Below are 24,999 nucleotides of genomic sequence, written 5' to 3'. Positions count from 1 at the left end.
TTTATATATACACAGAGAATATGAAACAATACCTATTCCCACCCCACTGTCCTGCTGGTAATAGCTTATCTAAAGTGATTTCCAGCACAAATCCAGGTTTTCTCACCCTCCACCCCCCCACACAAATTCACTCTCCTACATCTTCATTCCTCTATGAACAAAGTTCCTTATAGTTGTAGTTAGCTCATGTTATCTAGTGGTACTTGTTGCTTCATCATTTGGACACCTTTCTTCAGCTTTTCTTTTTGTTTTCATTTGTTATTACTTTGATCCAGCAAGCCTCCAGGCTTTGCCTGATACCGGAGGAGCCTTTGCCAAGCTCCTGTGGTTTTAAGCCCTGCTCTGGCTGTTGGAAGACAATGCTTGATAATGACCTGCAAATTGCTGTTTAAAGTGCTTGGGTGAGGGTCATGTTAGAGACGGGTGTCCTATCTGCCGTGGCTTCAAATGCAGAAACAAAGAAGAAACAGGAGAAGAGCATCTTAAATGTATTCTCATGGAGGCTGTTCATTATCTGCATTTGGAACCCCCTCAGTTGGCACGAGGGAGCTCATTGACCTCTCCTTCTGCGAGTTCTCCCCTGGTCTTGCCAATGGACAGAGGCAATAGGAGATCCCCATCCCTGGGGCCGTCCTCTTTGGGATATAAGAGGTTGGACCCCTCCCAGCCTCTGAAGCATAAGAAGATGGCATTGATTTCTTCAAAGTCCTCCTCTGCAAAAGAAGCCTACTCATACTGAAGATAAAGTATGCCTTTCAGCTTGCTGCTCCCCGGCACTGTCTCACAGTGACACAGAGATGAGCCATTGACTCTGATATCCACCCTGGGACCATCAAGGCCACTAGTTCATCAGTGACGGCGGTAGATCTGCCATTGCAGATTACAGCAGGGCAACCATCATTTTCCGTGCTGAAAATGCCAGAGGCCTTTGCAGCTGTAAGGAACCTATTGTGCCCTTTTGTTACTGTCATTCACCAGTGATTCAGGATGAAGATTGTGTACCAGCACTGTGGCATGTGCCATGCTTATCAGCACTGATAATAGGGTCTGTTATGGACCTATCTGGTATCACGTTTATCAGCCTCCCCAGAAACTATGTCTAGACCCCTTGTACTGACTCCATCTCATCACACAGTACTGATAGTCAGGAATCTTTTGCTGCTTCCGGTGACCTCAGTCTCAACACAGATCCTGTCTTGGTCTCTGAGGACTCCTCCTGGTAATGCTCTGCCTTTGCCTTCAGAGTACTATTACTCCTCATCAGAGTTGGAAGTGGGTTCCCAAGTCTCTCATTTTAGAGAGTCCAGGGCCTCTTCTGGAACCTGTTCCTGCTTTCACAGAATATACTCTGCCTTGAGGCGCTCCAGCGATTGAGAAGCTTGGTCTATGTACAACTAGCTTCTGGTACCATAACAGCCCTCTCACTGGCCATTTTGGATGTCTTGAAGGATGCTTCCATCATCCAGACCAACACTTGTTTCTTCATGGAAGCAGATTGCCCAGGACAGAGGCTTCCCTGTCCAGTACTGAGAGACTACGAATAGTCACTACCAAATAGCCTCTGGACACAAAGTTGATGGACTTTCCCCAACCTGCCTTGGAACAGCAGTCTGCCCCAGCAGTGCAAGATCAACCTCAAGAAGGTTCTGCCTTGTCTCCTCTGAATTCATCATCACCAGATGAAGCTGTCATACTGGAAGCTTTCTCCCACGTACTGGATGATTATAAATTCTACCAAGAGCTGCTGGAAAAGATGGTTATATTTCTTAGTATTCTGGTGGAGGAGAATCTTCACATGTTTATAGACTTAGCACCCAACAACTGCAGAGAAGGTAGAACTTCTTATAAATTAGGCAATAATGCAGCCAATCAAGTCACTGTGGCAGATCCCCATATCTCCTCCACCAGTGGCTAAGCGCATGGAGTGCAAATACCAGATTCCATCCTAAAGGTTCAAGCAATTGTGTTCACACCCTGCTCCCTTCATTGGTATAGGCCCCTGTGAATGAAAGGCACCCTCAAGATCAAGTTAAGGTTACCCCCAAAGAAAAGGATGCAGAAAAGCTAGAGGTTTCTGGGAGAGAGATCTATTGAATTGTGGGATTATAGCTGTGCACTGCCAACCACAAGGTCCTTTTGACTTGGAATGACTATTGAAATTGGGAGTCTATCTCATTTTGTAAATAAATTGCCTGAAAGCTCTAGGGAATAGTTCCAGACCTCCTTGGTGGAAGGCTATCTGGTTTCTTGATCAGCTCTGCAAGCTTCCTTAGATGCACCAGATTCTGTGGCAAGAGTTATGGTAACAGCAGTAACTTTGCAATGATCCTCATGTTCGCAGGTGTCTAGGATTCCTGCTGAAGTACAACAGGTTATTGAAGACTTTCCTCTTGAGGGCTGTGCTGGTTTTCACCTCTAAGACTGGAGAGGCTTTACACACATTAAAAGACTAGAACAGTTTTGAAGTTCCTAGGTCTGTTACACGCTGGCTACAAAGAGGACAAAATATCATCCTCTGTTCTATCCAAGACCGCAATTCTACCCCTACAGGCTGTCCGACCATTTAGACAAAAAGAAAAGGAGGTGGCCTCTGCCTTCTACCTCCTGGGTCACTTCATTCAGGCAACCACAAGCCTCAAAGCAGCCTGTTTGACGTTTTTGTCAAACACAGCATGCTTACCAGCTTGGCGCACTCTGGCTTTCTTCTCTTCCTTTGGGAACAGGTTATCCCATTTCCTAAATGTATGGCAGAGCATCTCCACAGACAAGTGGGTGCTAAGCAGAATGGCATCAGAATGTACCCTATAGTTTCTTTCCATTCCCCCTTTCCACTTCCTTTTTCAGGGACCCATCTCATGAGTCTGTGCTAAGATTAAAAAGTGCTGATTCTGCATTCTTTGGGAGCCATAGAGGAAGTGCCTCTTCCACATTGGGTTGACGTTTTTACTCCCAATGTTTCCTAATACCCAAAGCCAGAGGGGTTCTTGGACCCATTCCAGAACTTCAGAACCAAAACAGATATATCAAAAAGTTTAAAGTTGTTCCATATAGTTTTCCTAGCTTCTGTTATCCCTTCTTTAGATCTGGGAGACTAAGATGCTGCCTTTGGCTTACAGGATGCCTACTTCCATGTGGCAATCCATCCTAGCAGGTTCCTGAGGTTCATGGTAGTAGGAGATCATTACCAGTTCACTGTTCTACCTTTCAGACTATCATCAGCACCAAGGCTTTTATCAGACTGTCACCACTGCCAGGCACTTATCTCCACAATGAGGATGTCCACATGTATCCCTACCTGGACAATTAACTGGCACAAGGTCACTCCAGTCATCGGGTAGAGACCAGTATTTGTTGGACTCTCCATTTGTTCAGTAGCTTGGGTGTGAAAATAAACAGAGAAGTCAAATCATGTCACTTTTCCAAAAATAGAGTTCATTGGGGTAGTCCTAGACTCAGCCACTGCCAAGACAAAACATGACCTCTGTGCATGGTTCAAGGATCAGCCATGAACCACAGTGCGGAATTGCATGAGGATCCTAAGTTAGATGGCTGTTTGTACATATGCAACCCCTCACGCCAGGTTGCACCTCCAGGAAATGCAGGCATGGCTCAAGTGAGTCTACCACCCCCAGGTTCATGTTGTGGACAAACTAGTATGCATCTCAGTCGGGGTCTGTGTCTAAATTGGTGGAGGAGTCAGGGCAATGTATACAGAGAATTTCCTTTGTGTCCATCTCTCCCATCAGACTTTGGTAATGGACGCTTCAGTCACAAGGTAAGGAGGTCATTTGGATGATGATCAGGCTCAGAGCTTGTGCACCACTCACAAGGCTAGGTTACATGTAAATGTTCTTGAGCCATGTGCAATATTCCGAGCACATCAACAGATCCTGCCATGCATTCAGGGCAGGACCATATAGGTGCTCCCTGACAACATCACCGCAGTATTTTATGGGAAGAAACAAGGGGGTGCTGGGTGTCAGTCTGTGTCAGGAGGCAGTCAGGCTGTGGCATTTCTGCATATGGAACTCGATAACTCTTAAGGCATCTTACCCTGCCAGGAGTTCAAACTGGTCTGGCAGATCCTTCAGCCTGGATCATGAATAGCCTCTCAACAAAGGCATTCAAGGATCAGTGTTTTGAATAGGAGGATTTCCAGCAGCGGATTTGTTTGCAACTTGGCAGAACAGGAAATGTGCCTAGCTTTGTTGAAGAATGGGTCACAGTCCCAGGTCCATCTCAGACACTTTCTTTTTCCTGTAGGGCAAGGGCCAGCTTGTATGTGTACAGCCAATGCCAATCCATTCCTAGAGTTATTATCAAGCTGAAGCAAGAACAAAGTAAAATGATCCTCTTAGCTCCAGACTGGCTGAGACAACTATAGTATTGGACCTGTGCAGAACCCTTACTACTTCCACAAATCAGAGTTGACATCCCCAAATCACAGGCGAGTATTGCACCCAAATCCTTGGGTGCTACATTTCACGGCATAGTTCATCAGTGGTTAAATACAGAGGAGGCACGTTATTCAGTGGCAGTTAAGAACATCCTGCTTAATAGCAGGGCAGGCAACATTCCATATTAGTTACTTACCTTAGTAAGTGGAAGTGTTTCTCCATTTGGGCAGCTAGTCACAGTGAGTCTCCTACACAAGTCAAAATATTTTGGACTATCTTCTACATCTCAAAGTTGGGTCTAGCTTTCAATTCCATTAAGGTGCACCGAGCTACAATTTCAGCTTTTCACCTTTTGTATACAACGTAGGAGTGTTTTCACTAGTCCTTTGACAACCAGATTCCTAAAAAGATGGGAAGAGCCTATCTATTTCTATCAGAAATCCACCTTCTCCTTGGGACTTGAATTTAGTGCAGTCTGCTCTTAAGGGTCTTCTGTTTGAGCCCTTAACCTCCTGATTATTACACCTCTCCGCAAAAGTGCCATTCTTCGTGACCATCACTACTGCTAGAACGGTTGAGTAACTGCATTCCCTATGTGATGTTCTGTACCTCATGGGAACACCCTATACCCCCATCTTCATCCTTATAAAATGATTGTGTGGTATCTAATGCAAAGTTTGTCATGTCGGGTGTCTTCAAAAGGCTCATGACATACTGAGCATTGTTGTTATAATAATGTTATAGTAATTGCTGTTTTTAGTAATATTATAGGTTGTAATTTCATGCATATAGTTATGAGGCTGAAAATGTTTCCTCATGGCTTAAAGAAAGCCCTGGCAAAAACTCTCCAGAAGCAGAGGGGCAGTTCACACATCATCAGGGCATGTATGGGACAAGCCCAGCCCAGCCTCACAGGAACAAAGGACACTGGCTCAGGCAACAACAAAGGATCTGTTGGACTCTTGAGGGAGTCACCCCCCTTCCTTTGGTCAGTTTGGGACTGTGATGAGATAATGCTCACCAGACTCTGAAAGGGGGGAGGGGGCAAAGCCAAGAGGGAAGAAAGGACATGATAAAAGGGAGAGACGTTTGTCATGCTCTTTCCTCTCTCTCTTCCACCTACATCTACAGACACCAAGCGACTGAAGCACAGATCAAAGGGGAGAGCCTGGCTGAAGAGCAACCAGCCAGTGTGTGGTGAGAAGCATCTAAGTTTGTAAGGGCATTGAAGTGTTAAGGTCAGCTTAGAATGCGTTTTGCTTTTATTTCATTTGACCAAATCTGACTTCTTATGCTCTGACTTATAATCACTTAAAATCTGTCTTTGTAGTTAATAAATCTGTTTGTTTGTTCTACCTGAAGCAGTGCATTTGGTTTAAAGCGAGTCAGAGACTCCCCTAGGGATAACAAGCCTGGTGCATATCAATTTCTTTGTTAAATTGACAAACTCGTATAAGCTTGCAGCATCCAGCGGGCATAACTGGACACTGCAAGACAGAGGTTCCTAGAGTTGCGTCTGGGACCGGAGATATTGGCTAGTGTCATTTGGTTGCGCAATCCAAGGAGCAGCTTACATGCTAGAGGCTGTGCATGAACATCCCACGAGTGTGGGTTCTCACAGCAGAGCAGGGTAAGGCTGGCTCCCAGAGTCAAGGATTGGAGTGACCTAGCAGATCACCGGTCCAGATAACACCACATGGGAACGTCACACGCTGGTAATGTATTCCCCATACACTGTATTCTATGAGGACGAGGTGCATCTTAGGCTATACACCAAGTTTCTTTCCAAGGTGGTATCTGATTTCACCTACATCAGTCTATGCACTTTCCAGTCTTTTTTGCAAAACCACATGTTCACAAGGATGAACAATAGCTGCACACTTCAGATGTGTGCTGCGTCGTTGCCTTGTCCTAACCTAGACAAAACAAATCCCTTTTGGGTTTCTTCCCAGCTTTTCATAACCTATTCAGCATAAAGGTGGGGTCACTCTGTTAGACCATGACGACTCTCTAAACGGATTACCAGCCGCATAATCATGTGCTGTGCTGCCAAAGGTATCATACCTCCTGAGAATTTGTCAGTGCATCCAACCAGAGTGGATATTGCCTCCACAGCATTTGTGGGAATTGTCCCTATTGTGAACATCTTCAAATGAGCAATGTGGTCCTTGGTCCACACTTTTGCTAGACACCTTGCAGTTACAGCTGCATCGAGGGAAGATCCAAATGGAGAAAAGTGGTCCTACAGGCCTTTTGATGGGACTTCTGGCCCTATCTCCATTGGTAGTGACTTGGAAGTCGCCTACAATGTCATGGAGTTATGTAAGCACTCGAAAAAGAAAGTTACTCGCCTTCTTATAACTAAAGGTTCTTCAAGAATATGTTGCGTGATTACATTACGCGACCCACCATCCTTCCCTAATGCATTAAAGTCTATTATCATGATCATCATGCAAAGGAAATGAAGGATGGATGGACTGAGCAGCTTGCCCTTTATATTCTCAGTTTGGGAACAAATCTGGTGGTCACCAATTGGGAAAACTCAGTGGTACACAAGATGCACACACATCCACAGTGTAATGAACATATGCAATGTATCTTTAAGAACAAGGGTTAGGAGAAGGAGAGTACTTGGGTTTTTTCTTAACTTGTAATCCTGCTTCTCTGAAGACCTCATTTTTGAGGATTTGTGTGTTCACCTCTCCTGAGATAACTGTTTGAGGTGCTGATTACTTTAGGATTTAAGATGTAAAGCCTATTGGTCTTGCTGTTTATCTCCAGTTTTTATAATCAAATTTTAATTTTTATAATTGGCCATGAACAGTTGACTGAAGGATTCCAAGGGCAGTGGCGTCAAATCACTGATGAGCCCACAAGTAGCATGAGGGATGCAGGTGCCTTGCACTACCAACCACTAGCACAACCCTTAGGGAGCAAAAATTTTAAAGACTTAGAGGTGGTCAGTCTATCATGTTCTAGGGAAGTAACATGCAAGAGTGAGACTACTGCAAGATACATTTTAATTTTGCTTCTCTGAAGGGTAAGTAACTTCCCCTTCCTTTCTAACTGGCATATGTTTGGCTTTTTTTTTTTTTTAAGTGCTTCACTGCTTATGTTTTTAGTAGCATCTCTCTAACGACTTTTTTCTTTTTACAGGGTATCTGGAGTCCTCAAAAAATCCCTAACCCAGATTATTTTGAGGATCTTCACCCATTTGAAATGACTGCTGTCAGTGCTGTTGGTTTAGAGCTGTGGTCTATGACCCCTGATATCTACTTTGATAATTTTATCATCTGTTCAGAAAAGGAAGTGGCAGATCAATGGGCTGCAGATGGCTGGGGCTTGAAGAAATTGGTAGCTAGTGCTAATGAGGTATAGTATTTACCATAACTATAGTAGCCAAAATAAGTGGGGAAATATGCTGTTAGAAGATTTTACTGTTAATATAGATAGTATATTGATTTGATTACTTTTTATTCAAAGTGGATAACAGTTCTGAGAAATGTGCTAAATCTTTCTAGTTTGACTGCTTAGCTTTTTCCAAATCTATGCACTTCTCAAATGTAAGCCTTTTGAAGCACTTGGCTTACATATGCGTGAAATCCTTATCTCTCTGAAGTCGATGACAAAGCTCTTATTTACTCAAGTGGTGCCAGATTTCACCCCTAGATTTCAATACTCCTTGGTAAGTAAGAGTAGGATCTTTAGGCTCAAAGCCTTGATAGTATACTCACTCTAAATACGTAATCTCTCTAGGAATGGATCAATGACTAAGGATACTGGACATGTAGCAAATCTACTGTCAAGCAAATTTAAGACCTTTAAGTCACTCTGAGTACACACTATACAACTCTGAAAATACAGTGTGCATCAGTTATCAAATCCATGTCCCTTACCCTGTCCTCATGTGCATATCCATCTTTATGTGCACTCCCTGGAGACAGCCAGCACCTTTGAAATCATGTGTGCACACAGCTCCGGCTTATGTCACAAGATGTGCACATGCTACTCTGGCCTATTGTATGTGATCATAACTCTCTCTAATGGCTGTGCCCAGCAACTACAAAGCCTTTTATTGCTAAGAGCTTGTCTACATGGTGGGGTAATGCATTCTACAAAGGTATGATTTCTAAAGCGCACTAACATGTTTTCCATTAATTGGTCCTCATATACCCTGCTGGTGTGCTTTAACGTAATGCTGTTTTGAAACAGTACTATGTTAAGGGCACTAGGGAACCTTTAGCTTGTACCAGTAGGGTCTACACAGACCAATTTATGCACAAAACCACACCTCCATAGAGCATATTACCCTGCAGTGTAGATGAGTCCTAAGAGTTCTCCTATTGCTCAAATGGTAGATTCCTGGCCTGTGCTCTCAGTGCTTGGGCTCCCAGGCCTATCCCACTCATGACTATGTATTCTGGATGTGTGTGGCTGCTGTTTTCTTACACCTGCAGATCTCTAATGGTGCAAGTTTACAAAATTTTGTCGCTTAATATTCAATAAACAATATTCTTGCCCTTTAGAGAGAGAGTGTGTGTGCTTGCAACATTATAGCTGGTAAAGAAAATGAAAAAAAACCCCTAAATTCCCAAAAGAGAAGCCTTTTGCAGGATGTTAAAGATTACCAAATGTCTTTACAGTACTTTGAAAAATGCAATGAGCTATATAAATGCTACATCACTTTATTCAATATAGTGATTCGTTCTTTTCTTTCTGCAGCCTGGTATGTTTAGTCAGTTGGTGACTGCTGCAGAAGACCGTCCATGGCTTTGGGTTCTTTACATCTTGACTTTAGCACTGCCAGTAGGGTTGGGTGTACTCTTCTGCTGGCCAGCCAAGGTAAAAGAAAAATTGATTTTATTTTCACCTTTTTTATGATAATAATTTGTTTGACCTTAATGCCCTCTAGCAGCAATACATTTACGTAATTGAAAAATCACTTACAAATAAAATCAGTTGGGTTTTATCTTAAATCTTAGTTTTAATTATATGCCTTTACAAAATCCCCCCAAATTAGAAAATAAATGTTAGATATCTGTTTAAAAATGTAAATGATTAATTTGTTATAGAAAATAGAAGAAGACATTGACTACAAAAAAAATGATGTCTGTAAGCCAGTTACAAAGGGAGAACTAGAACAAGAGAGAGGGGAGATAGATGATGAAGCAGAATTGGAAGAAGAAAAAGAAAATGAAGATATTGCTGAAGAGGGTAAGCTGAGCAAACAAATTGTGGTTGTAGACATGTCAAAATTCAAATAGCTATAGACTGTTTTTCCAGGCAGATTAATGCCAGTTGTTAAAACCAGCTACTGGAGAGTAACAGGACTGGAGAAAAACCAATGTTCCATTAGTATAAGTAATTCTTTGAACATTGCCGGCCTGGAGTCTACTCTATGTATCTTCTTTGACCTTTTTGAATAGCTGTGTCTGCTGGGGCTGTATGCACACCTTGCCTCTGCCCTTATGCCATTCTTTTCTCCACCCTCGAGCAAAGTGCACAGTCCCAACTGCCCTGCGGTTCCTTCTGATCAACCAAGGCAAAAAGCAGGAATGCTACAGGGTCTTTTGATCTTTCATCAATCAACTTCCTTTACGAGAGAGTTTTTAATGCTTCTAATATTTATATTTAGTTAGTTGTGTATAATGTTAGGCTTTATACCTCTTCTGGATATTTGGTCTCTTAAGATGCTATTGAGATGTTCCCACACCATTTCAGATCTAAGATGACCATAGGCAAATCTGTGGCTTTAAGCTATGCTTCTCCTATGACGCTTCGTCCATCATCGCTAAATGAATGTGGTGTTTCTCCTCCCTTGGAGAAGCTTTTTCCTAACTATTCTATGTGCAAATTGTTGTCACGCACACACAATTCTGGAGAGCTGCCTTAAACTTCACTTTTTATGAGGGTGTCGTCTGCTGGCACTGAACTGCCTTGGAAGCCTGCACAGATCTCAGTCTCATTCTGCCGAGTCAGAAACCAGTAGATCATCAGGCCTTGAAACACTTTGGCACTCGGACTTAGCTAAAACATCCCATGCCACTGGATTCAATAGGGAGAGTGTTAGCAAACCATTCTGATACCTTTTCACTTCACAGTACCATTCCTCTCACCCAAAGTTGTATATAAGAAGAGGGGTCAGCTCCTTCCTTGAACACGGTCTTGACGTCTGTCAAGTTTGTTCGGAAGACTAAGCCTTCCAAAGACGTTCTCTCAGTATTACTCTTTTCTCTCCTTACTAAGGAAGTAACAGTCAAGAGGCAAGTGATTGTCAAATTGCGTCTACACTAGTGTCTGTACCCTCTGGATGCCAGTGTTTTCTGGCATTAGTGATTGACCTCAGTGTCAAATGCCTTACCATTGGCCACCCCTGCATAAGATGGATGCTTCAATATTGATAGCTTTTGGTTGTGTTAGTGATTCGGTACAGTCTGTGGCTATACCTCAGCATCAGACGCATTAACTGTCTCCATGCCACCTATACTGTTGTCATAAGCATTAATCTCCAGTCCAGACCCTCTGGCATTCTTTCTATTCTTCCTCTTATTTTGGCCCATTCACTGTCATATTCTTTGCCCTTGAATAAAGAAGCCTCCCTTGCTTCTCCATTGCGTGCTTCACTTTACTGTATCCTAATGGAGTTCATCTTGGAAATCAGGGGCTACTGGAGCCTACTTCACTGCTATCAGCATAGCAGTCTAGGATTCCTGAGTTACAGGTTCTTTCCATCCAGTTCAGGTGATGCTGCATTTGTGTGTGGGCTCCCTCTTAGTAAGAGTTTCTCTGGGCACCCACCTTTTTCCTATGAACCACCGGCACTTTGGGCCTACTGGGCATTTTGCATTGTTTTTATTAAATAAATTTTAGTGCATCTCTTGCTTTTTATTCTTCTTTCCTTTTCCTTTATCTCTTTCCATATCTGTTTCCTTCAGTCTGATTTTTTAAATTTGTACGTTTTTCACTGCAATGTTCACTTCCCTACTTTATTCTTTTCACATTTCCACTGATCATCTCCTTCCTTCATCTCATTCTTTTCTTTTTCCCCTGTCTATTCCTGTCCTAGAGGAGAATAGTTCAGCCTGCCAGCATCTCAAAATGCCACCAGGAATTTAGAGAAACAAGGTGGGTGAGGTAATATTTTATTGAACCAACTGCTGTTGGTGAGCGAGAGAGACAGAGCTTGAAAGCATGTCTCTGTCACCAATAGAAATTGGTCCAATAAAAGATGTAACCTCATCCACCTAGTCTCTCTAATATCCTGAGACCGACATGGCTACAACTACACTGCATATCAGGGATTTAAGCAGACCAGTACAGAGCTCACTAATCATACTCCGCCCGCATTGCTTTTTCTAAGACTAGAGCAGGAAGAGTGAGCTGAACACTGATAGCCCCCGCTCCATCATGTGATCTCTGCTAGTAATCCTATGGGAATGGCCAACTGCCCTGCAAGTCCATAGAAATGACTCCCCTCCTAAGTACATTCACAGCAGCCCAGTTCAGGCCTGTCCTACATAGTTAAACTCATGAGATGTGACTTCATACGTAATATCATGATGATGAAACTTAATTTAAAGATACAAGTAAAATAATCATATTTCTCAGACTACAGATTTCATACTGTAAAAATAATCTCTATCTATTAAACTTCCAGGATTTTCAGCGCGTTGTAGTGTGATGTTTCCCTTCAGCAGAAAGGAGATTAATTTAGTGGTAAACAGTCTTAATTCTTAAATCTGCATTAATCCTTATGCACTGAATCAAGCTGTACAACTCAGATACTCAGAATGCCATTCAAGATTTTTTCTGGTTTTATTCTGAGGAGGTTCAAAATATTACTGAAACATTATTAAAAGATGGATCTTTTTCTGATAGATGACTAGCATTATCAAAGTAGATTTTGGACTGAAAGTGTAATACATGTGGCACCAACTGCAAAGAAAAACTAACTTGAATCACAAAACTTCTTTGATTAACTTGTTTAAGAATTTTGTCTTTGGAATGGCTGTTTACGGTCAGTACTGTTACACCAAGGAGACTCATTGGATCCAGTGTTAAAGCCTAAAATCCCAGTAGTAACTAAACACATACTAAAGAAAAGTCTTTTTTTAATTTCTAGACATGCAGTCTATTTAAAGGTCTTTAGACAACTTCTGTGCTTTCTGACAGGAAAAAATAAAGGCTTTGTCATACATCTCTCCTTTTCCCTGTTCTTTACATGAAACTTATGATTCCACTTACCAGGAAGAAGCAGGCAAAAAACCTATTAATCAAGCTCTCATACCTAAGAGAAGGTTTTGTTCCCTTTACATCATTCTTTTGCCTCTTCATGCCTGAAAGCGTGGAGCACGTGGCTTTTGCTTTTCCCTGATTCTGTCTTTCCTACAGAAAGAAGACAAATTGAGGAGAAGGAAAAAGAGATGATAAAGGAGAAAAAGAAGAAAGGAAGGAAGGATCCTCCCTCAGGTACTGAGAAAGGGAAATAACCTGGGACAGGGCTTGGAAATGGCCTCTACTCCTTCCTTCTCTTCCTACACCTTCTTGCTGATGTTAATACTTCATGCTGATGGGCAGCAACTCCCATGCAGAGATGTAAAAGGTTTTCTACCAGACTACTTCATATGGAATCTGCAACCATAATATAATTTACTACTAGTTTTTTACTTCTGATCTTGACCACAGCTGTCACATCTGCAGAGTCAATATCTGCCTCTTTGTTTCTGGGTAGAGAGTATGATGTTGATTTGACCTATGAAGTCCTAAATCTCTTGGGATCTGCCTATGGGAGAAATTTCCTGCCCCTCCATGCAAGACAACACAATTGTGAACTGCAGAAGCGTTTGAAGTAGACCTCCTCAGTTTAAGGGTGTGTGTGGCTGCTGACAGGACGTTATCTCTAAAGGGGCTCCTCAGCTTTGTGATTTGCTCTTTTGTTACTTTAATGAGATGTTTCTGTGGGGCCAGTGGGTGGTGATAACTTGTTTTGGCCACACATCCCCTGGTTTGCCCTCATTCCTCTGCATGGAGCTCCTGACCCCTAAAGAGGTATCCAGGGAAAGGAGGCAACTCTGCCATGGAGGATAAGGTGCATGTGCAGCTTTTAGGGAACAATTAGATCCTTATTTATTAGGTAATCAGTAACAAATAGTACATTGTCCTGTTTATTCAGTTTCTGGCAGTTGCTACTTTTGGTTTTTTTCTATTATTTTTAAGTGATGCTAGTGCTTCTGCAGAGTGCTGGATTGACAGCACTAAAAACTGAAGTATTTTTGACAGAATGTCAACACTGGTGTTTTGCCACACTATCCTGACCGTTATATAGCTATTTTTTTAAGTCAACATCTCTACGCCTGCATCTATACCAGGAAAACTAGGAAATGTTGTTTTCTATTGGTATTGTCTCTATTGTTGGTAGCACTGGTAGAGATTATGGTGCAGACGGATCGGGTGTTTCTACCACCATGTCATCTTTCCTTGCTCTGAATAAAAACACTTAGTACCTGTTAACATTACTATTTCCACCACTGGAGTTGAACTGGTAGCGAATTGTGTCCAAATTTCCTACTGTAGATCAGTCCAGAGAGAATAAGATGATTTTAAGTGTCCGTGCCCATTCAGTTCATGGCACCTCTGTTGAGACTACCACCAAGTGCCAGTTAATATTTTTTCTGACCTGAATGTCTGTCACTAAGAACTATATTTTGATTACTAATGTTGATTGCAATGTTGTAGCTGTGTTGGTCCCAGGATATTAGAGATACAAAATGGGTGAGGTAATGTCTTTTATTGGACTGATTTCTGTTGGTCAGAGAGACAAGCTTTTGAGTTTACACAGAGCTGGTAGAGGTATTCAGAGTGTCACCGCTAAATACAAGGTAGAACGACAGATTGTTAAGCATAAGGAGTTAATGTGTGTGTCAAGAGACCATTCCAGGTCAAGTGGACAATTAATCCTCTGCACTCATAGGAACAAAAGAAGGTTAGTGGGTTACAGATTGTTGTAATGAGCCATAAATCCAGTGTCTGAGTCCATGATTTTTGATATCATAGAATATCAGGGTTGGAAGGGACCTAAACTAAACTGTCAAGCCTGACCTTAAAAACCTCTAAGGAAGGAGATTCCACCACCTCCTTAGGTAACGCACTCCAGTGCTTCACCACTCTCCTAGTGAAAAAATTTTTCCTAATATCCAACCTACACCTCCCTGACTGCAACTTGAGTCTATTACTCCTTGTTCTGTCATCTGCTACCACTGAGAACAGTCTAGATCCATCCTCTTTGGAACCCCCATTCAGGTAGTTGAAAGCAGCTATCAAATCCCCACTCATTCTTCTCTTCTGCAGACTAAACAATCCCAGTTCCCTCAGTTTCTCCTCATAAATCATGTGTTCCAGTCCCCTAATAATTTTTGTTGCCCTCCGCTGGACGCTTTCCAAATTTTCCACATCCTTCTTGTAGTGTGGGGCCCAAAACTGGACACAGTACTCCAGATGAGGCCTCACCAATGTCGAATAGAGGGGAATGATCACATCCCTCGATTGTGGCAATGCTCCTACAAATACATCCCAAAATTCCGTTAGCCTTCTTGGCAACAAGGGCACACTGTTGACTCATATCCAGCATCTCATCCACTGTAACCCCTAGGTCCTTTTCTGCAGAACTGCTGCCTAGCCATTCGGACCATAGTCTGTAGCGGTGCATGGGATTCTTCCGTCCTAAGTGCAGGACTCTGCACTTGTCCTTGTTGAACCTCATCAGATTTCTTTTGGCCCAATCCTCTAATTTGTCTAGGTCCCTCTGTATCCTATCCCTACCCTCCAGCATATCTACCACTCCTCCCAGTTCAGTGTCCTCTGCAAATTTACTGAGGGTGCAGCCCATGCCATCTCCAGATCATTAATGAAGATATTGAACAAAACCGGCCCCAGGACCGACCCTTGGGGCACTCCACTTGATACCAGCTGCCAACTAGACATGGAGCCATTGATCACTACCCTTTAAGCCCGATCTAGCCAGCTTTCTATCCACATTATAGTCTATATCTAGAAGACGTACCAATTTTATTTCCCAGGCCCATCTTTTGGAGGTGTTCTGCAGGTTTCCTTTGAGAATGAGGACTGAGAGGTCAGATACAGAGTGATAATTTTGTGAAGTGTGTTTGCCCAAGGGTGATGGTAGTTACTTTTTTTTATCATTTTTCTGTGTGAGTTAATTTGAGAGTATAGTAATCGTCTTATTCTTCTTCGGGTGATTGCTCATGTGTATTCCACAATAGGTGTGCATGCTTGCCATGTGCACCAGTGACCGAAGTTTTTCCTCTAGCAGTACCTGTAGGGGGGAGCGTCACCCACGACCCCTGGAGTGGCGCCTGCCTGGCATGGTATATGGGAAGCTGCGTGCTCCCCCCACCCGCAGTTCCTTCTTGCTGCCAGTGAAGGTGTGTTGGAACTGCTCTGTTCCAGCTGTAGCTCATCCCCAGAACTGCTTGTTCATTCAGCGTTAGTACCTGTAGGTAGTTTAGTTCGTCAGTGAGCCTGGGCCGGGGCATGCCCCGTGCCCCAGGGTTTAAGTTGTGCGGCTCTTGTACTCGTTTTATGCCAAGAAGTGACCTGCACGCAGACTGTTTGTGCTGCGTGGGAGAAACCCATATCAGCGAAAGGTGCAAGATTTGCAAGTCGTTTAAGCCTCAGACCAAAAGAGAAAGGGACATTGGGCTCCAGACCATCTTGATGGAGTCAGCACTGACCCCGACCCTGGCATGCCGCTCCGAACCAGTATGTGGCACCGCAGCGTCGGTACGTGGTGACCCTCCAGTGCCATCGACCAGTCGGCACCGCTTCCCATCCACGGGGCATGCCAAGAGGGCCAGGAAGACTCCCTTTTTGCAGTGGCACGGAGGGAAGTCTGGGACAGAGGTTAGGACCATGTCAGGCAGTCCTCGATCCCCACCGGGCTCCAGGCCTCTGACTCACGTTGAGTGGAGAAGCCCAGCCCCTTCGGAACAGGGCTCTCCAGATGCCGTCCATGCCTGAAGCCCTCCAGGCAGCCCGGGACATTATGTCCACCGATGTCAGTCCTGTGCACCAGAGGCAAGCCGCCGCTGAGATCTCTGCAGTCGCCTCCAGCCTGGTACCAGTCTCGGTTGAGGGAATGTTCCCGACGTCGATCACCGCCCAGCAATCGCTCAGGGCAGAGTGTAGGTGGATCGCCCTCAGTGCCGACCAGACTGTCTGGCGGATTCCGTCCGGCTGGGACTCGCGGCACCGCTTGTCCTCAAGAAAAAGGCAGAATGCAAGTACTTTGTACCCGCTAAGGGACATGTATACCCACCTGGTGCCCAACTCCCTGGTGATCAAGTCGGTCAACCACAGGGAAAGGCAGGGTCATCCAGCCCTGACCCAAAGAACAAAGACTCTGAGACTGGACCCTTTTGGAAGGAAAGTTTATTCATCTTCGAGCTTCCAGTTACAAGTGGCAAACCATCAGGCTCTCCTGGGCAGGTACAAATTTAATCTGTGGGGCTCCCTGCCCAAGTTTGAGGACTCCCTCCAGGAGCGCAATAGGAAGGAGTTCAAGGTGCTAGTGGAGGAAGGGGCAACGGCCACTAGGGCATCCCTGCAGGCAGCCTCGGATGCTGCAGACACAGCCATCATCGCTCCTGCTCTCTGGGCTGTCCAGTGAGGCGCAGTCTTCCATGCAGGATCTCCCGTTTGACGGGAAAGCTCTGTTTGTGGAGGAAACAGATACAAGGCTCCATGGCATGAAAGACTCCCGCATGACCCTCCAGACTCAGGTTTTGCCAGAGCCAGGACATAGATGCCTAAAGTTCAAGCCACAGCAGACTCCTGCCCAGGCCGCCCTCCCGAAGTATGAGGCCGCCCATAAGAAGCAGTGGGACTATAAGAGACGCCCTCCGAGGCAGTTTTGGCCTGCCCCCTAGCCTGAGTCCTCCAAGGGCAAGCAGGTGGGGAAAAGGTGTTTTTGACGGGACGCTCAGGGGCACCCCACCAGTCCTCATCAGGGATCCACCCCCAATAAAGCTTCCCTTCTCCAACCGGTTGTGTGCTTTCCTCCCAGAATGGTTGCGGCTAACCTCGGACCGATGGGTCCTCAACACCATCTCCCGGGGTTATGCCCTCCAGTTTACGTCCTCCCCCCACCTCCCTTGGGGGACCCCTCGCACAAAGCTCTGCTCGAGCAAGAGGTGGGGTGGCTCCTAGGACTAGGAGCGATAGAGGTGGTGCCTGAGGAGTTCATGGGCAAGGGGTGTTACTCCTGTTATTTCCTTATCCTGAAGACCAAAGGGGAGCTCAGGCCCATCGTGGACCTTTGAAGTCTGACCAGTACATGCTGAAGCTCAAGTTCCACATGGTCTCCCTGGCCTCCATCATCCCCTCCCTGGATCCTGAGGACTGGTATGCTGCCCTCAATCTACAGGACGCGTACTTCCACATCCACATATTCGAGTGGCACAGGCACTTCCTCTGTTTCGGGTGGGACAGAATCCTTACCAATTCACGGTCCTCCTGTTTGGTCTGTCAACTGCCCCCAGGGTGTTTGCAAAATGCATGTCAATGGTAGCGGCCTACCTCAGATGGCGGGGGGTCCAGATATTTCCCTATCTGGATGATTGGCTTGTCAAGGGCACCTCTTGATTGCAGGTGAGGGATCACGTGGCGCTCCTCCTGTCCACATGCACCACCTTGGGCCTGTTGGTAAACAACACCAAGTCCACGTTAGTCCCGGTCCAACTCATAGAGTTTATTGGGGCACTCCTGGATGCAGTGTCGGCCAGGGCATCTCTCCCCCCAGACAGATTCGAGACCCTGAAAGGTCTCATCGACTCGGTCACAAGGTTCCCGGTGACAACAGCCAGTTTGCCTACAACTCTTGGGTCACATGTCGGTGTGCACATACGTGGTCCGTTACGCCAGACTCAGGATGAGGCTCCTCCTGCTCTGGTTGGCCTTGAAGTTCTCCCAGGCTACAGACAGTATGGACAAGGTCCTCACCCTGCCAGACTCTGATCACCTCCCAGTGGTAGTGGTCCACCCCAAACAACATGCTCCAAGGGGTCCCGTTCAGGGACAGGGCCCCGTCTTTGGAGCTGGTGTCCGATGTGTCAGACCTGGGCTGGGGGGCCCATGTGGGGAACTTTCAGACCCAAGGCTTGTGGTTGGCTCGAGATCTGACCTTGCATATAAACGTCAAGGAGCTCAGGGCGGTGCGGCTGGCGGGTATGGCCTTCAGCTCGCACCTGGAAGGCAAGGTAGTCAGGGTCCTCACGGACAACATGGCCTCAATGTTCTATATCAACGGGCAAGGCGGGGCCCAATCCTCTGCCGTGAAGCCCTTAGGCTGTGGGACTTCTGTATAGCCCACAACATCCACCTGAAGGCCTTCTACCTACTGGGCACCCAGAACAAGAGGGCGGATCGCTTGAGCAGGGACTTTTCCTCGCACCACGAGTGGTTCCTCCACCCAGAAGTGGCCCACCAGCTCTTCCGAATGTGGGAAACTCCTCAGGTGGACCTGTTCGTGACTTGGCAGAACCGGTGATGTGCCTGGTTCTGCTCTGGAGGGGCCTGGGGAGGGGTGCTATCTCCAATGCCTTTCTCCTGTCTTGGTCAGGCCAGCTTCTCTACGCCTTTCCCCCCATTCTCTCTAATCAGCAGGGTCCTGGAGAAGATAAAGACGGACAAGGCCCGGGTCCTCCTGATTGCCCCGGCGTGGCCCAGGCAGCTTTGGTACAGGACCCTCACAGGTCTGGCGGTAGATCCGCCGTGGCCGTTGCCGCTCTGCCCGGACCTGCTTTCTCAGGACCAGGGCCACTGCCTCCACCCCAACCTAGCAGCTCTTCACCTCGCGGCATGGCTGCTCAGTGGTTAGGTGGAGAGGAAAGGACGTGCTCAGAGCAGGTTCAGCGCATCCTCCTCGAAAGTATACTGCCCTCTACTCGCCATGCTTATTTGGCAAAGTGGTCCCAGTTTTCTAGCTGGGTGGCAGTGTGACGAAGTGGGACTGTTCTTAATATTTCCTCTGAATAGTGTGGGGGTGCCTCAGTTTCCCCTATGAAGTTCTTAAGTATCTAGGTGGTGCGATAAGGGTGTATGATCATTGCAGAGCCCTAGAGGGCATGTGTGTGCAGGAGTCTGGACACAGAGAATGGCCGACACCCTGTTTCCTGGCCACTGATGGCCTGGGCCCTTCCCCCCTGCCAGGTGAGAGCTAAAGGGTTGGAGAACAAAGAAATCCGGTGACCTCCTGGCCCCGGAAAGGAACAAAGCCCAGAGGAGGAGGGGCTGGAGGGAGTTTCAGTTTGGGGCTGGCTGGGACATGGAGTAAAGGGCAGACGTGGTTGTCTGGCTCACTGCCCCCCAAAATGGACTCAGCTGAGGGGTCCTGTTCTCGGCACCTGCAAGCTCTGTTTTAGACCATGTTCCTGTCATCTAATAAACCTCTGTTTTACGGGCTGGCTGAGAGTCACATCTGACTGCGAAGTTGGGGTGCAGGACCCTCTGGCTGAGCGGACTCGCTGTGGGAAGCGCACGGAGGGGCAGAGGATGCTGAATGCTCCGAGGTCAGACCCAGGAAGGTGGAAGCTGTATGAGCTGTGTGTCCTGAAGACAGGCTGCTCACAGAAAGGCCACTGCCCCAGAGTCCTGACTGGCTTCATGGGGAGCAGTTCCAGAGCATCGCCCAGGGACTCCGTGACAGGCAGTCCAGGGTGTCTCCCTGGTGACCGCCCTGATCCAGCTTGTCCTTGATTACCTCCTCCACCTGAGGGCCCAAGGCCTGGTGCCCTCATCAATCAAGGTGCACTTGGCAGCCATATCGGCCTTCCATCTGCCGGTGCAAGGGCACACGGTATTTTCCCATGCTATGACTGGCCGGTTCCTTAGGGGTTTGGACTGTCTTTTTCCGTATTCTAGACCCCCAGTCCCGCAGTGGGACCTAAACCTGGTGTTGGCTCATCTCACGGGGTCCCCGTTTGAACCACAGGCCATGTGCTCCTGGTCTCACCTCTTGTGGAAGGTGGCCTTCCTGGTTGCAATCACTTCGGCCAGGCGAACTCTGTCGGAGTTGTCTGGCAAGAAGGAACTGAGGATTGGGGGAGTGCACAGCTCCCCTTATACCGTGCCAGGCAGATGCCACTCCAGGGGTCTCGGGGGGCGCTCCCCCCTATGGGTACTGCTAGGGGAAAAACTTCCAGCACCGGTGCACGTGGCGAGCGTGTACATCTATTGTGGAATAGACACGAGCAACACATCTCGAACACCAGTTATGGAAAAGATAACTGTCTTTTTCACCCACATAACTGTAGTTGGCGCATTTGTGCACTGGATGTACACCATATGTGATAAGAATGAGTAGGCCCTATCGATCTTGAAAGGTGTGTTGTGGGGGGCATTGATCATCGTTGCAGTGGAGGTATGTCTGCAGGTTTTGCATCTGTTACGACAAGGTCTGCTGCTGCTTTGTGTTGGTGTGCCCTGGTCTGGTGGAAGCTTGCTTGTGATTATGAGTTTGAGGTTATTTGAAGGCCGGAATAGAGGGTTTGGGAAACCCATCAAGTATGGGTGGTAACTGTTTAATGATACTGTGTATAAAAGCCCATAATTCCATTGTCTGTCTCATGAACCATCGAATCTCTGTTTTGGACTGAAATTCCATTTGCTAAAATAGTTGGAGATTAAGGAGTAGATTTCTCCTTTTTGTGTCAACAGTTGTTTGCAGTTGCAGTAAATGTTGCTTGAATGTCTAAATACATGAATTGCTGGCATAAAAAGAGGCTAGGTTGAAATTGTCAAAATTGGGTACTAAACTTTGACAGTGGATCTTATACTAGTTGATGTTAAGAAATCTCTACCCCTGGTATCAGGGGTTTGTTAGTTTGAACAGTTGCATATAAAATGGTCCGTGTTAAAATTTGAAATTGTCTGTTTTGTTTATATTTTGCTTTAGCAGTGTATTTGGTTTTCTCACTTATCTTTGCATAAAATAGTCCATCTACTGAGTCATTGTGTTAATCTCTGCTCTAGAAGGTGAAGGTGAGGGTGAAGGTGAAGATAAAAATGATGAAGAGGAGAATGAAGCTGCAGAAGGAAATCAGGAAGAAGAAGGTGACCAATCAAATAAATGTGGTTCCGAGGATGAGGTAAGCTACTCTAGAACTGCAAATAAGATTTGGAAATAAGCACAGTGGGGAAAAAGCAGGAATTTGATTGTTTCACAGAAATATGTTTTACAGGGAATATAGTGACCACATTCTTCTCTCCCCCTCCAATTTATCCATAAAAGAGAAATGGATAAATTCATGGAGGCTAAGTCCATTAATGGCTATTAGCCAGGATGGGTAAGGAATGGTGTCCCTAGCCTCTGTTTGTCAGAGGGTGGAGATGGATGGCAGGAGAGAGATCACTTGATCATTACCTGTTAGGTTCACTCCCTCTGGGGCACCTGGCATTGGCCACTGTCAGCAGACAGGTTACTGGGCTGGATGGACCCTTGATCTGACCCAGTATGGCCATTCTTATGTAAAAACCAGACCCCCACCCATGTACTAATTTAAATGTTTTCTCTATTTATATTAGTTTAATAATGTATTTTATTATTTCAGACATTAGAATTGTATAGGCTTGTAAAATCTGTGGTTACAGCTTCCCCTGCTACATCCAGCAGTTTTGTAAATGATGATGTGTTCGGAAGCAGCCTGCATATCTTATCTAGTTATTACTAGGATATGCAAGCAATTTTATAATTATGACTAGCTGTTAATATCTAATTCACAGATTTCTCACATAGTTGATTGTCATTGCCAAGACAGTGCTATCGCTCAGGAACTTTAAATTAAAATGACAGGCCTGCAATTGGGTGTAACAGGGAAGTAGGGTTGCAATACATTGGCCGATACAGGAGTTTCCTCCTGGGAGGACTTCTGATACGGTAATTATCTGTTTTCAAATTAAGAAACATAAGTCAGACATCTGTTTTGGCCAGTCTCATGCTGCTTACTTTGTCTCACTGAGTAATGCAGCTGTGGAGTACCTAAAATCTCCAAAGAAAGAAATGGTGGGTAGAATAAGTGGAGACTGTACTTTAAGCCAGGGGGGTGGAGGGGAAGTCACTGCATTCATGACTCTGCAAATTAAGTTGTTTCTTTGGATACTACTGAGTAAATTAGGCAAGAAAAGAAAGAAAGATTTGAGGAAAAAACTTCAGTGTATACTCATCTTTTATATCCTGTTTATAGGACAGGAAATAAAGATTTAAAGCTGAGGAAAGGGACTTTACCATTGTGCATTTTGTAACACTTGCCAAGAGTTGCAGTATTTTATCCATAGTCAATATGATTGGGATAAGGAAAATACCTCTCATTATTGCCATAATTAAATTTAAATTGCCGATTTGAAGAAGTTAAACCAAAATCTTCTATTCCAGATGAAAGAAGCTGATGAAAGCACAGGGTCTGGAGATGGTCCAATGAAATCAGTACGCAAAAGAAGAGTACGAAAGGACTGAGTAATTTCCAATTAGTATTTTTAGTTCCTGATTATAGAAACTTGGTGTGCTATTTTGGTGTGCCTGACAGCATGCAAATTACTGAGACTTAAAAAAAAAAAAAGACTGGACTTATCACTACATAGCCTCCTGCTTCCATGTCCAGCCTCTTTGATATTCCCAAACTTAGCAATTTCCTCAAAAAAAAAAAAAAAAATCTGTGAAGAGTTAGATGGTATTTTGAATTTAGAATAAAAGTAAAATGGCAATTTGATTATCTGATTTAAAAGATTAATATTCTTAGAAATTAGTTAATATTGGTTGACCGTCATTTAGGCTCTAAACATTTTTTAAAACATGACTAGTAAATGCAATGATAGTATTTTTGCAGCTTTAGCACAAATCAGCTGCTTCCACTTCACCTGAAGTGGAATATAGCATCTCTAGTAGTTCACAGCCCTAAAGAAATGGCCAGTCATTTTTTTTTCTGTGCAGAGCTAAATATAATAGTTGTTTTTGTATGATAAATATTCAGTGCTAGCAACACATTTTATTGTAAATGATCTACCTTTATAATGTTATGTTTGTGGTCACATGTTCACTTTAGGCATTTGTTACAGTAATTTATTTGACAATGTATCATTCATAGAAACACTGGTTAATAGATAGTATAGCATGTTTTACATTTGAATGCAGAGACTTCACCTCTACTTGAAGTAAAATTGTGTACAGGTGACTTTTTCAAACTTTTATAGTTCTCATGTTTCAAGCCACAATGGCCTAATGCTGGTTGACAAAATATTTGCTAAGTGTACATTGCCCCTTGAAAATAAAATATTTAATATAATCTCTTATGTTTAACATGAAATTTACTAGTCTTACAGATAAGAATTTAAGGGTTGAGTTTTTATTATAGTCGTAAGTAGCTGGACACTTTTAATTACACTAGGATCTAAATAAACAGCATACTGCAAGAGAAACTTGTTTGCTTCTATCTTATACTTAAAAAAATCAATCAAAATGTAGTTGTAATCACTGGAGATACCACAAAGGTCTTTAAAAGCAGGGTTTTCTGAAATTATTTAATTTATTGAATTTTGTCTTTTGCCAAAGAGAATTTATGCCAGAATTCTCAGTTGTGGGATCTTGGCTTTCTAGACTGAGTTTGGCAGAATTCCTTCTAGAATTTTTGACCATAAAGCAATGAGTCAGGCACTCTGTCTTACACTACCACCCCCTTCACTATTCCAGCAGTTCATCTTTGCTGTTTAAAAAAAAAAATCTACTCACTTTGCTTCCAAACCTGAATGGATGTCAGATTCTAGCTCTTTTTTTATAGCAAAGCCTTTCACAGGATTTAAGATTTTAAACTAAGTTTCTCATTTTCTTTGTGGTGTTGTTTATTCCTCTGTAATGGGGCGACGACTCGCCGCTGTGGCATGTCCTGCAGGTTGTTCAGGGAATTGGCTCTTTTCAGCCAGGAGCGCCCTCTGCCGGTCGGAGTCTTGCCTGCCGCTGGCTCTGTGCTCCTCCCGGACCCTGGGTGCCCTTCTAGATTAGGGTTCTGCCCTGAGGCATTACCCCTTCAGTCTGGGTCTCCTTTCTCAGGGGAGCCCACAACCCCCCATCCCTCCCTTGCCTCAATGGCTGCTACTGTCAGTCATCATCTAGGCCCCGCTCCCTGGGGCAGACTGCAGTCTGTACCACTCATCATCGGCAATGGCGGTCAGACCAGCTGCCTCTGTCTAGGTCTGGGCTGCTTCTCTGCAGCCTTAGTACCCTTTCATGGGCCTTTACCTTAGCCTGCAGTCTGGGGCTCTGCTGGGCTGGAGCTTCCCAGCTCCCTCTGCCCTTCCCTAGCACTGCTCTGCTCTAGGTACCCTCCTCAGCTTCCCAGGCAACCAGGTCCTCCTCTCTATGTAGCTAGAGAGAGTCTGTCTGTCAGCCACTGTCCTGGCTAACAGCCCTCTTATAGGGCCCCACCTATGGCTACTTCCCCCTAATCAGCCTAGCTTTCCTCTGGCTACAGCCCTCTCTTAAACTGTTTTAAGCCCTTCAAGGCATGGCAGGTTGACCGCCCCACCACATCCTCTAAAA

General features: G+C 45.0%; 1 protein-coding gene across 3 annotated transcripts in view; it reads left to right on the top strand.

The window, feature by feature from the left end:
- The window catches only part of CLGN (calmegin), an 89,078-nt gene extending 65,194 nt beyond the window's left edge, over positions 1-23,884 (top strand). The window contains exons 11-16 of one of the 3 annotated variants that reach the window (XM_073341180.2): positions 7,554-7,769; positions 9,120-9,239; positions 9,470-9,611; positions 12,789-12,866; positions 21,444-21,559; positions 22,843-23,884. In XM_073341180.2, coding sequence (XP_073197281.1) covers positions 7,554-7,769; positions 9,120-9,239; positions 9,470-9,611; positions 12,789-12,866; positions 21,444-21,559; positions 22,843-22,923 — 753 coding nt within the window. In that variant the 3' untranslated portion in view covers positions 22,924-23,884. The remainder of the gene's footprint in view (positions 1-7,553; positions 7,770-9,119; positions 9,240-9,469; positions 9,612-12,788; positions 12,867-21,443; positions 21,560-22,842) is intronic. The other 2 variants (XM_073341181.2, XM_073341182.2) reach the window with 2 other exon arrangements.
- Positions 23,885-24,999: the final 1,115 nt, after the last annotated feature.

The sequence above is a fragment of the Lepidochelys kempii genome, chromosome 4 (genome assembly GCF_965140285.1).
Source record: "Lepidochelys kempii isolate rLepKem1 chromosome 4, rLepKem1.hap1, whole genome shotgun sequence".
Lineage (NCBI taxonomy): Eukaryota > Metazoa > Chordata > Testudines > Cheloniidae > Lepidochelys > Lepidochelys kempii.
Note: the sequence above shows the minus strand (reverse complement) of the source record. Positions and strands in the feature narration are given on the sequence as shown.